Source organism: Chiloscyllium plagiosum, unplaced genomic scaffold (genome assembly GCF_037043375.1).
Source record: "Chiloscyllium plagiosum isolate Xiang-an unplaced genomic scaffold, Cpla_swu_hap1 HiC_scaffold_2, whole genome shotgun sequence".
Lineage (NCBI taxonomy): Eukaryota > Metazoa > Chordata > Chondrichthyes > Orectolobiformes > Hemiscylliidae > Chiloscyllium > Chiloscyllium plagiosum.
In genome coordinates this window covers 74,950,137-74,965,204 of record NW_028270140.1, presented here as the reverse complement: position 1 = coordinate 74,965,204, position 15,068 = coordinate 74,950,137, and the positions used below count along the sequence as shown (strand labels likewise).

The 15,068-nt window shown below is 42.7% G+C and overlaps 1 protein-coding gene across 2 annotated transcripts in view; it reads right to left on the bottom strand.

The window, feature by feature from the left end:
• The window catches only part of LOC122561080 (protein prune homolog 2-like), a 435,917-nt gene that overhangs the window by 286,318 nt on the left and 134,531 nt on the right, over positions 1-15,068 (bottom strand). For both annotated transcript variants that reach the window (XM_043712461.2, XM_043712468.2), the window contains exon 6: positions 12,704-12,798. In XM_043712461.2, the coding sequence (XP_043568396.2) occupies positions 12,704-12,798 (95 nt within the window). The remainder of the gene's footprint in view (positions 1-12,703; positions 12,799-15,068) is intronic.

Sequence of the window (15,068 nt, the reverse complement as noted above, 5' to 3'; positions counted from 1 at the left end):
TGGTATCTAGGACATTGTGCGTCACGAATGATTCTGCGACTATGACTATGTCAGGCCAATGTTAAACCAGTCTGAGAGACAGCTCTCCCATTATTGAAAAGATTTGTTAATACCTACTCTTTGCTTTCGGTCTGTTTACCTATTTTCAATTAACCTTAGTTTATGCTGCCTACTTCTGTGCACATCAGTCTTGATTATTCACCTCTCGTGTAGTAGTTTATCCAAAGCCTTTTGAAAACCCAAATATGTCGAGAGAGAGAGAAGTATATGAAAGGGATAGGTAACCCAAGAGATAATGGATATCAAGCCAGGACAGAAAAAATGCAGAATATGACATAATAAGACTAAAGAGTGAGAAAATGGGGTAGCTGTGCTGAATGCAACTAATGTAAGCTTCACAGGCCTAGGAGTTGGTGGAGATGGGTGACTGTGCTGAAATTAATCCATGTCTTAAAAGGACCAGGTTGGGGTAGGTGAAAAACATGGAAGGATGGAATCGGGTCTCTCAGGATTCCCACCAACAACTTGTCCACCACTGACATCAGGCTCACTGGTCTATAGTTCCCTGGCTTGTCCTTACCACCCTTCTTAAACAGTAGCACCATGTTTGCCAACCTCCAGTCTTCCAGCACCTCACCTGTGACTATCGATGATACAAATACCTCAGCAAGAGGCCCAGCAATCACTTCTCTAGTTTCTCACAGAGTTCTAGGTACACCTGATCAGGTCCTGGGGATTTATCCACCTTTATGCGTTTCAAAACATCCAGCACTTCCTCCTCTGTAATATGGACGCTTTGCAAAGTGTCACCATCTATTTCCCTACAGTTTATATCTTCCATATCCTTTTCCACAATAAATATTAATGCAAAATACTTGTTTAGTATCTCCCCCATTTTCTGTCGCTCCACACAAAGGCCACCTTGCTGATCTTGGAGGGGCCCTATTCTCTCCCTAATTACCCTTTTGTCCTTAACGTATTTGTAAAAACCCTTTGGATTATTCTTAATTCTATTTGCCAAAGCTATCTCATGTCCCCTTTTTGCCCTCCTGATTTCCCTCTTAAGTATACTCCTACTGCCTTTATACTATTCTAAGGATTCACTCGATCTATTCTGTCTATACCTGACATATGCTTTCTTTTTTTTCTTAACCAAACCCTCAATTTCTTTAGTCATCCAGCATTCCCTATACCTACCAGCCTTCCCTTTCACCCCAACAAGAATATACTTTCTCTGGATTCTCTTATCTCATTTCTGAAGGCTTCCCATTTTCCAGCCGTCCCTTTACCTGTGAACACCTCAGACACTGATGTGGTCTGTGCCCCCATTCAGCTTTTGAAAGTTCTTGCCGTCAATATTGGCCTTTCTCCAATTTAGAACTTCAACTTTTAGATCCAGTCTATCCTTTTCCATCATTATTTTAAATTTAAGAATTATGGTCGCTGGCCCCAAAGTGCTCCCCCACTGACACCTCAGTCACCTGCCCAGCCTTATTTCCCAAGAGTAGGTCAAGTTTTGCACCTTCGCTGGTCGGTACATCCACATACTGAATAAGAAAATTATCTTGTACACACTTAACAAATTCCTCTCCATCTAAACCTTAACACTATGGCAATCCCAGTCTATGTTTGGAAAGTTAAAATTCCCTATCATAACCACCCTATTATTCTTACAGATAGCTGAGATCTCCTTACCAGTTTGTTTCTCAATTTCTCTCTGACTATTAGGGGGTCTATAATACAATCCCAATAAGGTGATCATCCCTTTCTTATTGTTGTGGTTCTGTTCGCCGAGCTGGGAATTTGTGTTGCAGACGTTTCGTCCCCTGTCTAGATGACATCCTCAGTGCTCAGAAGGGAAGGGTGGAGAAGAGCAGAGCAATAGTAATTGGGGACTCGATAGTTCGGGGCACAGATAGGCGGTTTTGTGGGGGCGAGAGAGACTCACGTTTGGTAAGTTGCCTCCCAGGTGCAAGGGTACGTGATGTCTCTGATCGTGTTTCCCGGGTCCTTAAGGGGGAGGGGGAGCAGCCCGAAGTCGTGGTCCACATTGGCACCAACGACATAGGTAGGAGGAGGGCTGAGGATGTTAGGCAGGCTTTCAGGGAGCTAGGTTGGAAGCTCAGAGTTAGAACAAACAGAGTTGTTGTCTCTGGTTTGTTACCCGAGAGAGTCGAGGAATAGGGAGAGAGAACAGTTAAATGCGTGGCTACAGGGATGGTGCAGGAGGGAGGGATTCCGGTATTTGGATAACTGGGGTTCTTTCTGGGGAAGGTGGGACCTCTATAAACAGGATGGTCTACACCTGAACCTGAGGTGCACCAGTATCCTTGGTGGGAGGTTTGCTAGTGCTCTTGGGGGGGGGGGGGTTTAAACTAACTCTGCAGTGGCATGGGAATCTAGACTGTAGCTTTAGGGTGCAGGACCTGGAGTGTAGGGAGATTAGGAACATGGCATCAATCTCAAAGGAGGGTGCCTGTAAACAGGAAAGTAGCTTGAAGTGTGTATACTTCAATGCAAGAAGTATACGAGATAAGGTAGGTGAACTTGCAGCGTGGGTTGGTACCTGGGACTTCGATGTTGTGGCTATTACGGAGACATGGGTAGAACAGGGACAGGATTGGCTGTTGCAGGTTCCAGGGTTTAAATGTTTTAGTAGGGTCAGAGGTGGGGGTAAAAGAGGGGGAGGTGTGGCATTGCTTGTCAAAGATCATATTACAGCGGTGGAAAGGACGATGGAAGAAAACTCGCTATCTGAGGTAGTTTGGGCTGAGGTTAGGAATAGGAAAGGTGAGGTCACCCTGTTAGGAGTTTTTTTACAGGCCTCCTAATAGTCCTTGAAACGTAGAAGAAAGGATAGCGAGGATTATTCAGGAGAAGAGTGAAAGTAATAGGGTGGTTGTTAGGGGGGACTTTAACTTTCCTGATATTGATTGGGAAAGCTATAGCTCTAGTTCGTTAGATGGGTCGGTGTTTGTCCAATGTGTGCAGGAGGGTTTCCTGACACAATATGTAGATAGGCCAACAAGAGGTGAGACCATACTGGATTTGGTTCTGGGTAATGAACCAGGCCAGGTGTTAGAATTGGAGGTAGGTGAGCACTTTGGGGACAGTGACCACAATTCGGTGACTTTTACTCTAGTGATGGAGAGGGATAAGTGTGCACTGCAGGGCAAGAGTTATAGCTGGGGGCAGGGAAATTATGATGCAGTGAGGCATGACTTAGGATGCATGACTTGGAAAAGTAGGCTTCAAGGCAAGGGCGTAATTGATATGTGGAGCTTGTTCAAGAAGCAACTAATGAGTGTCCTTGATAAGTATGTACCTGTCAGGCAGGGAGGAAAGGGTTGTGTGAGGAAGCCGTGGTTTAATAAGGAATTGGAATCCCTTGTTAAATGGAAGAGGGCGGCCTATGTAATGATGAGGCGTGAAGGTTCAATTGGGGCGATTGAGAGTTATAAGGTAGCCAGGAAGGACCTGAAGAGAGAGCTAAGAACAGCAAGGAGGGGTCATGAAAGGTCCTTAGTTGGTAGGATTAGGGAAAACCCTAAGGCTTTCTATAGGTATGTCAGGAATAAAAGAATGACTAGGGTAGGAATAGGTCCAGTCAAGGATAGTAGTGGGAAGTTGCGTGTGGAGGCTGAAGAGATTGGGGAGACACTGAATGAATACTTTTCGTCAGTATTCACTCAGGAACAGGACATTGTTGCCGATGTGAATACTGAGTCACAATTAAGTAGAATGAATGGCTTTGAGGTATGTAGGGAAGAGGTGTTGGAAATTCTGGAAAGGGTGAAAATAGATAAGTCCCCCGGGCCTGATGGCATTTATCCGAGGATTCTCTGAGAAGCAAGTGAGGAGATTGCAGAGCCATTGGCCTTGATTTTTATGTCCTCGTTGTCTACAAGAGTAGTGCCAGAAAACTGGAGGCTAGCAAATGTGGTTCCCTTGTTCAAGAAGGGGAGTAGGGATAACCCTAGTAACTATAGGCCGGTGAGTCTCACTTCTGTTGTGGGGCAAAGTCTTAGAGAGAATTGTAAGGGATAGGATTTATGAACATCTGGATAGGAATAATGTGATCAAGGATAGTCAGCATGGTTTTGTGAAGGGCAGGTCGTGCCTCACAAACCTTATTGAATTCTTTGAGAAAATGACTAAGGAGGTGGACGAGGAGAAAGCGGTAGATGTGGTGTATATAGATTTTAGTAAGGCGTTTGATAAGGTTCCCCATGGTAAGCTACTTCAAAAAATACGGAGGTATGGCATTGAGGGTGAGTTGGAGGTTTGGATAAGGAATTGGCTGGCTGGAAGAAGACAGAGGGTAGTAGTTGATGGTAAAGGTTCATCTTGGAGTGCCGTTACTAGTGGTGTTCCGCAAGGATCTGTTTTGGGACCATTGCTGTTTGTCATTTTTATAAATGACCTGGAGGAGGGGCTAGAAGGTTGGGTGAGCAAGTTTGTGGATGAGTTGTTGACAGTGAGGAAGGATGTGGCAGGTTACAGTGGGATATAGATAAGCTGCAGAACTGGGCAGAAAGGTGGCAAATGGAGTTCAATGTAGCTAAGTGTGAGGTGATTCACTTTGGTAAGAGTAACAAAAAGATGGGGTACTGGGCTAATGGTTGGATACTTGGTAGTGTGGATGAGCAGAGGGATCTTGGTGTCCATGTACACAGATCTTTGAAAGTTGCCACCCAGGTAAATAGTGCGGTGAAGAAGGCATATGGCGTACTGGCTTTTATTGGTAGAGGAATTGAGTTCCGGAGTCCTGAGATCATGTTGCAGTTGTATAAGACTCTGGTGCGGCCGCATCTGGAGTATTGTGTGCAGTTTTGGTCGCCATACTATAGGAAGGATGTGGAGGCACTGGAACGGGTGCAGAGGAGGTTTACCAGGATGTTGCCTGGTATGGTAGGAAGATCGTATGAGGAAAGGCTGAGGCACTTGGGGTTGTTTTCATTGGAGAAAAGAAGGTTTAGGGGTGACTTGATAGAGGTGTCCAAGATGATTAGGGGTCTAGATAGGGTTGACCGTGAGAACCTTTTTCCACGTATGGAGTCAGCTATTACGAGGGGGCATAGCTTTAAATTAAGGGGTGGTAGGTATAGGACAGATGTTAGGGGTAAGTTCTTTACTCAGCGAGTTGTGAGTTCATGGAATGCCCTGCCAGTAGCAGTGGTGGACTCTCCCTCTTCATGGGCATTTAAGCAGGTATTGGATAGGCATATGGAGGATAGTGGGCTAGTGTAGGTTAGGTGGGCTTGGATTGGCGCAACATCGAGGGCCAGAGGGCCTGTACTGTGCTGTATTCTTCTATGTTCTATGTTCATCTGTCTTCCCTGTTAGGCCCCTTGCATTGAAATAAATGCAGTTTAATTTATTAGTCCTACCTTGAATGACTCACATCGATTCTCAACTGTACCAGTCTCACATTGATCTCTTTCCTCACTATCTCCCTCAGTCCCACCACCCCTCCTTACTAGCTTAAATCCTCCCAAGCAGTTCTAGCAAATCTCCCTGCCAGTATATATTAGTCCCCTTCCAATTTAGGTGCAATCCGTCCTTCTTGTACAGGTCATTTCTACCCCAAAAGAGATTCCAATGATCCAAAAAAGTGAATCCTTTTCCCATACACCAGCTCCTCAGCCATGCATTCATCTGCTCTATCCTCCTATTCCTGTCCTCACTAGCTCGTAGCATTGGGAGTAATCCAGATATTACTATTTTCAAGGATCTCCTTATTAAATTCCCACCTAACTCTCTGTAATCTCCCTTCAGAATCTCAACCTTTTCCCTTCATCTGTCATTGGTTCCAATGTGGACAACGACCTCTTGCTGGCCCCTCTCTCCCTTAAGAACATTTTGCACCCTCTCTGAGACATCCTTGATCCTGGCACCAGGGAAGCTACCCATCATTCTGATTTTTCGCTGCTGGCCACAGAAATGTCTGTCTGTATTTCGGACTAGTGAATCCCCTAACACAATTCATCTCTTGGAACCCGATGTACCCCTCATTGCATTACAGCCAGTCTCAGTACCAGAAACTTGGTTGTTCCTGCTACTTTCCCCTGAGAATCCATCATCCTCTACATTTTCCAAACAACTTACTTGTTTGAAATGAATATAGCCACAGAAGACTCCTGCACTAGCTGCCTATATCTCTTACATTTCCTGGAGTTAACCCATCTATGCGACTGTATCTGGGACTTTCCCCTCTTCCTGTAACTGCCATCCATCACATATTGTTGCTGCTGCAAACTCCTCATTGCTTCTAAATGTCTCTCCAACCGATCCATTTGATCTGATAAGATTTGCAACCAACAGCATTTATTGCAGATATAATCCTTAGTAACCCTTAAACTCTGTTTAAACTCCCACATCTGACAAAAAGAACATATCACTCCATTTTTGCTCCTTCACAATCTACAGACCCAGAAAATAACACCGTCTTATTTCTCTACAAAACACTGCCCCAGATTAAATTAATAGTTGTGGCTTATATTTGAAGTTTAATCAAGAGACATATCTAAAAAATATATAATCAAGAACCCACTCTACTCACTACTGCAGACTTTCTGTAGGCCACAGTTAAACTGTTCAATTATCTGTTTCTGTGCTGTGACCTCTCCCAGACAAGTTCTTCCAAGATCAGTTGTGAATTTCACTGTTGTTAATTTTCCCAGACGCACTCCGCCGTCCAGTGATACATGAATTCAAACAGCAAAGGCAGTAAAACTATGCAGGTTGACTGTGGTGTCAGTTTCTTTCTTTTTTTCTCTCTCTCTCCTGCACTGACTTACCATGTGCTTCCTTTGTCTGTTCTTCTCCCTTTTAAAACCACTATTATTTTTACTTTTTTTTCCCCAAAGTTCCAAAACAATGCAACAGCATGTAAAACAGTAATTGCTATTCCTGGAATTTGAGGAAATCATCTCTAGCACCTAAAATACCTCAGAAAAAGGAGCAGCTGTTATAGCCAGAAATTTTTCCCGTACTCCATCTTGGATAGGACTGATTAGGGGTAGTCAACATGGCTTTGTGCGTGGGAAAACTCATGATTAAGTTTTTTGAAGTAACAAAAAGGATTGATGAGGGCAGAGCGGTAGATGTGATCTATATGGACTTCAGTAAGGCGTTCAACAAGGTTCCCCATGGGAGACTGGTTAGCAAGGTTAGATCTCACGGAATACAGGAAGAACTAGCCATTTGGATACGGAACTAGCTCAAAGGTAGAAGACAGAGGGTGGTGGTGGAAGTTGTTTTTCAGGCTGGAGACCTGTGGCCAGTGGAGTGCCACAATGATCGGTGCGGAGTCCACTACTTTTTGTCATTTACATAAATGATTTGGATGCAAGCATAAGATGCAAGCAGTTGGTACATTTGCAGATGACACCAAAATTGGAGGTGTACTGGACAGCGAAGAGGGTTACCTCAAATTACAACAGGATCTTGATCAGATGGGCCAATGGGCTGAGAAGTGGCAGATGGAGTTTAATTCAGATAAATGCGAAGTGCTGCATTTTGTGAAAGCAAATCTTAGCAGGACTTATACACTTAATGCTGAACAAAGAGACCTTGGAGTGCAGGTTCACAGCTCCTTGAAAGTGGAGTCGCAGATAGATAGGTTAGTGAAGGTGGCATTTGGTATGCTTTCTTTTATTGGTCAGAGTATTGAGTACAGGAGTTGGGAAGTCATGTTGCGGCTGTACAGGGACATTGGTTAGGTCACTGTTGGAATATTGCGTGCAAGCGTCGGAGGCTAAGGGGTGACCTTATAGAGGTTTACAAAATTATGAGGGGCACGGATAGGATAAATAGACAAAGTCTTTTCCCTGGGGCCGGGGAGTCCAGAACTAGAGGGCACAGGTTTAGGGTGAGAGGGAAAGATATAAGAGAGACCTAAGGGGCAACTCTTTCACACAGAGGGTTGTATGTGTATGGAATGAGCTGGCAGAGAAAGTGGTGGAGGCTGGTACAATTGCAACATTTAAAAGGCATTTGAATGGGTATATGAATAGGAAGGGTTTGGAGGGATATGGGCCAGGTGCTGGCAGGTGGGACTAGATTGTGTTTGGATAACTGCTCGGCATGGATAGAATGGACCGAAGGGTCTGTTTCTATGCTGTACGTCTCTATAACTGTGACTCTAACTCAATGTTGAGTCCTAAGAGACTGCAGATTCTGCAACAGAAATGTTGATGTGGAAACATAGTAGTGTGTATAAATGGCAGGAAACTAGAAGCTGGGAGTCATTTGGCAGAGCATTGATGTTCTGCAGTGTGGAAATCCAGTCAATTGTCTCTCCAGTTTAGAGGAGACTACATTATGAACAATGGATATGAGAATGAATAAAGTATAGGTGAATTGGCAGCTGTTGTTTCTTCTGCAGTTGCATAGCAAAGTGCCTTGACAGCATGATGAGATGTTGGAAATGGAGGCGGAGTGGACCAGGGTGTGCTGGAGGGAACAATCCCTGAGAAACACTGACAAGGGACTGGAGGGGTATGTATGTCTGGATGTGGCATCCTGTTGGAGGTGATGGAAATAATGGCTTGCGATCTTTTGGAGGGATACTGCAGGGTGGTAAATGAAGAATGGGGTCCTGTCATTGTTGTGGGAGGAAAAAGGTAAAAGTAGAAGTGCAAGAGATGGGTGGAATACGGATAAAACCCTCTCAACCGTGGTAATGAGGAATACTTGGTTGAGGAAAAAGTGGACATTTCTGTGGAAGGTGGTATCATCACAACAGTTGTGACAGAGACAAAAATTGGGAGAATAGGAAGGAGTCATTACAGGAAGCACAGTGTGATGATGTACAATCGATGAAACTGTGGGAGTCAGTAGGTTTTGTAATAGCTATTGATGGCCAGTCTATTCTCAGAAATGGAAACAGATTTTGAGGAAGGGAAGGGAGGAGTCAGAGATGGACCTCGTGAAGGTAAGAGGAGGGTGGAAATTGAAAGAGACATTGACAAATTTTCCAATTCCAGATGAGAGGGGAAAACAGCATTAATTAATATCATTGAGAAAGGATTGTGTGGAAGGACCAGAATGTGTTTGGAACAAGCAATGTTCCACTACTCCACAAAGAGACAGGCACAACTGAGACTCGTGGGTAATTATGGCTAAGCCTTTGAGCTGAAGAAAGTGAGAGGAGCTAAAGGAGAGTCGTACAGAATGAGGATGAGCTCAGCCAGGCAGAGGAGAGTGGTGGGAGATGGGGCCAGTTCAAGCCCTTTTTCCCCAGGAAGAAGCAGAGATCCCTGAGATCATCCGGATGGGGATGAGCACGTAAAAGGGTTGCACGTCCATGGTGCAGAGGAGGTGGCTAGAGCCAACAAACTGGAAATTCTGTAACTGATATAAAGTGTCAGAGGAATCACAGATGTAAGTAGGAAAAGAGTGGACGAGGGAAGAAAATATCGAGTTGAGTTAAGTAGAGATGAGTTTTGTGGGGCAGTAACAGGCAGAAATAGTGACTGTCTGAGCAGTCCTGTTTGTGGATTTTGGAGAGAAGATAGTAGTGGGCTTTATGGGGTTGGGAGACTACGATGTAGGAGTCTGTTCTTCCCTCTGGAACATGTTGGTCCACTCCTCCTCCTTTCACCATCGGGGCCTCTTACCTTGCAATCACAAAAGGTGTAATATGCCTGCCTGTTTACTTCTCCCTCCTGACCATCCAAGGTTCTACCCATCTTCCAGGTAAAGCAGCAATTTACCTGTACCTCATTCAATCTTGTCTACTGCATTCCCCATTCACAATGAAGTTTCCTCTACGTTGGGGAGATGAAATGCGGTCCGGGTGACCGTTTTGCAGAACACTTAAGCTCTGTCTGCAAAATGAATAGGTTGGGCCAAGTTCTGGCAAATGGGACTAAATTAAGTTAGGCTATCTGGTCGGCATGGACGAGTTGGACCGAAGGGCTTGTTTCCGTGCTGTACATCTCTATGACAGGATTCTTCATTGGGATCCAAAGTGAGGTGGTCTACTCCAAAGATAGAGTCCAAAATTCAAAGAAAGGAAATTACAGAGGCATGAAAGGTGAAGTGGCCATCAGAGCCATTGAAAGGCATGTCAGCGGATACACAATGAATAGGAAATGATAGAAAGAACAGATAAATGCATTGCAGCATTTAGAGACCATGTCACTGAGTATGTTTAAGAAACAATTAAGTAGATTTCTAAAAGCTAAAGCTATCAAGAGCAGGGGAGAGAGAGGGCAACTACGTTGAGATAGAGGATCAGCCAAGATCATGTTGAATGACAAAATCTCAGAGTCAAACGGCTAAATCCTGTACATATTTTCTATCTCTTATGTTTCTAAAGGAGAGAAAGCAACAAGACTGAGACAGTGCAAGGACATTGAGAGCTCCTGACTTCCTCTTACTTCCTTAACCTCAAATCAGTGCCAGTGAAAAGAATCTATTTGAAGAAATCACAACTGACCAAAAAATGGAAGCTACACCATTTAGAATAAAAATAGAGCAGCTGCTAAGCAGTTGGGACTCAGATTTCACTCTCAATGTAAAACACTTCTTTAAAAAACTGGAATCTACAACTACCTTTACATTCATATCTGTACTAGGCACTTCCCCCTGACAGCCCCAATGTTGTTGGTAAGCTCATCCCTGGTGTTTGTTGCTGCCTTTCTGGCGAGTACTGAAACACCACTCTCTTTCTCTCAAGAAAATTTAGAAAATAGTTATCTCTGTCATGCTCGATCTGACAAAGGTGCCTAAGAGAGTTACTGCAATGATTTGAGAATAACATAACCGAGAGCAGGCTGACAAAACCAGGATACAAGTCATTAGTGGAAAGACTGCCATGGCATGTAATTGCAAGTTTACAAAGTAATAATTCTTGGATATGTAGAAGATCGGTCACGGCTATTGAATTGGGTACAAGCCAATAAAACAAGAGAACATGTCTCCGAGAAAAGAAAGAGATTAAGAAAGAATATAGGCAAGAGCTATTTTTAAAATATTGGGTTTTTAGAATAGCTTGAAAATGGTAATTATAGAGACAAAAAGTTCAAATCTCTTCAAGGTCAAACTGGACATCCCAAAGATCTCGGTTTACAACTGCCAAGAGAGCATTAGACCTACAATCTGTTTTGTCCTTGACTTTTTCTCATTTTCTTCTCAGTTGCTTTGCACACCCCAACTATATCAATGTAACTGAGGTTGAGAGGGTGGACAGTGTCAACTCTTAGGAGTGATGATAACCGACCATCTGTCCTGGACTTCTCACGTGGATGCGATGGTTAAGAAGACACAACAATGCCTATTCTTCCTCAGACAGCTCAGGAAATTTGGCATGTCCATAAGGACCCTCACCAACTTCTACACATGCACCATTGAGAACATACTGTCTGGGTACATAATGGTCTGGTATGGCAATTTCTCTGCCCAGGACTGTAAGAAATTACAGAAGATGGTGTGCATGGACTCAATTTACATGGCCCGCTGCGACAAAAAGGCTGCCAACATTATCAAAGACCCACCACACCACATGATCTCTTACAGCCTCTCCCATCAGGCAAATGATACAGAAGCCTGAATACACACCAGCAGGTTCAGGAACAACTTATTCCCAGCTGATGAATGGACTCTCTCATCTCAAATAACACTGATTTTTGTTCACTCTGATCTCACTCAGTGCACACCCTGTATGCCTCTGTCTAAGGCTTTTAGATCTGTACATCCTTGCTTACTATGATCTGCCCGTGCTTCTTGTAAACAAAGCTTTGTACCTCAGCACACCTGACAGTAAATCAATCATGTCCTTCTACAAAAAATGCAGTTATGAATGAGCTGTGAACCATGTTATTAAAGTGTACAATTCTCAATTGCCATTGAATGATCTACAACTGCATTAGTGCACTTCTAGATTCTTAAAGTGGCGAAGTGACTTTTGATCGACATTTTATTACTACCAATCAAATTACATTCCAAGCAGTTAAACGTTAATAAATTTGATCATGACTAAATTTTAAACGACAATTTCAAAACATAATATTTCGCTATTTTTAAAAAAACTCCTACTTTATTTATTGTCAAAGCTAGAAACAATTTGTAAAAGGATGTACTACAAATAAAAGTGATAAGAAACTTTCGATAAACTACGTCACTCAAAACGAAATCCTTGTGCAATAACTAAACAAACAAGTCAAAACAATAGTCATTCCAAAAGTCTTTTTTCTCTCTGCAATGTGCATCATCAACCAGTGATATTCAATGAAGTGCATGAAAGACTTTATAACAGATCTCAGTCTTGACTTATTAAAACTGGAAATTAAAAAAATTATAGTTCTCATAAATAATATCCAATTTTGCACGTTTTCTGCATCTGATAGATAATACATCCAAAGAATTGAAAAACATCATGTCCCATTCCGTAATAAGGAATCCCTATTGAGCCATCACAGAGTGACACACAGCTCTCGGAATAAGGAATGTAATATTTCATTTGTGATGTTTTAAAACAATGATAAATCACTCTTCATTAAAAAAGTTATTAATATGCATTATGCAAATCGGTCCACAATTAAGCATTTACATCCATAAAATGGTGGTAACATCACTCAAACTGTGCTGCTGCAGTTCCATGCAGTATTTAAAGTAAATATTCATGTGATAGAATGGACCACCCTATGCAATGTTATTGACAAATTGTAGCTAGTATTGCACTCAATTCACTCACCTCCAGGGTCATACACACAGTACTAATTGCAAGTTTTGTATCTCCTTCTGACAGCTCCTTAAGATCTCTCAGCAAAACCTGTTCAGTATTAAAACCTATAACAGAAGTGGAAATGACAATATTTTAAGACTTTTTCTAATGACACAGCAGCAATTATTTCTTGTTGCTTTGGATTATCAAGCATCACCACAACACACACTTAACAGAGCGAAAACTTAAGTTAACAGTTTGAAACTATCACTTGATAAAGAGACTGAAGTTCTCCAAAGTGCTTGAAGATCAATTTGTAACAGGAAATAAAACCAATCACATAACAGATATATAGCGGCTTGACATCAATGATCCTTAATACTAAAAGGCATCTCTCAAAGTGACATATTAACACTGCAACTTTCAATAGGTCAGTTTAGTTACAAATAAGAACCAGAGATGCAACTGACCGAATTTCTTTGATGTGGTAATATGTGGTAATCTGAAACTCCCCACCTAAAAGGAAATTATATAGATACTTTGGAACGAACATTTTCAGGGCTATATCTAGGTCTATTTTCAGGTTTCAAGTTATGGAAGTATATCTAAGTGGATAGTTCTTATAAAGAGCTACAGTCACAATGGGTAAATTGTCCCATTCTGTCCAACAATATTTTATAATTGAAGTGAATTAAACCCATTGTAAAGTGATCAAGATATTTTCATTGCTGGTGTAACATTCTCATTTGATGTGAGAATGTGCAGTGTGCAATGGTGGTATTAATCAATATACTTAGCTATCTTGATGTACTTTTTTTTGGTACTGCCTGTTGACACGTAGCAAATTGTTGGCAGGAAGGTAAGTCAGAGGACAAAAATATTGGCAGCAATTGACTGTCAAGAATTTGATGAACAGGATAGGTTGGCTGCTTGTGACTGACCAGATCAGATGGGAGAGATTTTGATTGGATTGAACGAAGCCTCACTATTCCGGACAGTACAAATGCACTTCGTCAGGTTGACCACCTTAAGTTCCTGGTATCCCATTTATTCAACTTCCAACTAACTAGTTTGGGTGAGTCTGTCCTACCAAGGATGACAAACTCAGCAACACTTACAGACAACCACAGTAGAGATTTAATATGGCATAAAAAAAAGAAAATACCACACACTGCTTGAATTCTGAAATGCAAGCAGAAAGTGCTGGTGAAACTCAACTGGTTTGGCACTAGCAGTGAAGACAGCAACAGAGTTAAGGTTTTGAGTCCAACATGTTATAAATCCCCAGGACCTGATCAGGTGTACCCTAGAACTCTGTGGGAAGCTAGAGAAGTAATTTCTGGGCCTCTTGCTGAGATATTTGTATTATCGATAGTCACAGTTGAGGTGCTGGAAGACTGGAGGTTGGCTAACATGGTGCCACTGTTTAAGAAGGGTAGTAAGGACAAGCCAGGAAACTATAGACCAGTGAGCCTGACTTTGCAGGTGGACAAGTTGTTAGAGGGAATCCTGAGGGACAGGATGTACATGTATTTAGAAAGGCAAGGACTGATTAGGGATAGCCAACGTGGCTTTGTGCTTGGGAAATCATGTCTCACAAACATGATTGACTTTTTTGAAGAAGTAATAAAGAGGATTGATGAGGGCAGAGCAGTAGATGTGATCCATATGGACTTCAATAAGGCGTTCAACAAGGTTCCCCATGGGAGACTGGTTAGCAAGGTTAGATCTCACGGAATACAGGGAGAACTAGCCATTTGGATATAGAATTGGCTCAAAGGTAGAAGATGGGGGTGCTGGCGGAGGGTTGATTTTCAGACTGGAGGCCTGTGACCAGTGGAGTGCCACAAGGATCGGTGCTGGGTTCTCTACTTTTTGTCATTTACATAAATGATTTGGATGCGAGCATAAGAGGTACAGTTAGTAAGTTTGCAGATGACACCAAAATTGGAGGTTTAGTGGACAGCGAAGAGGATTACCGCAGATTACAACAGGATCTGGATCAGGATCAGATGGGCCAATGGCCTGAGAAGTGGCAGATGGAGTTTAATTCAGATAAATGCGAGGTACTGCATTTTGGGAAAGTAAATCTTAGCAGGACTTATACACTTAATGGAGAGGTCCTAGAGAGTGTTGCTGAACAAAGAGACCTTGGAGTGCAGGTTCATAGCTCCTTGAAAGTGGAGTCGCAGGTAGGCGGCGTTTGGTGTGCTTTCCTTTATTGGTCAGAGTATTGAGTACAGGAGTTGGGATGTCATGTTGTGGCTGTACACGACATTGGTTAGGCCACTGTTGGAATATTGCATGCAATTCTAGTCTTCTTCCTACTGGAAAGATGTTGTGAAACTTGAAAGGATTCAGAAAAGATTTACAAGGATGTTGCCAGGGTTGGAGG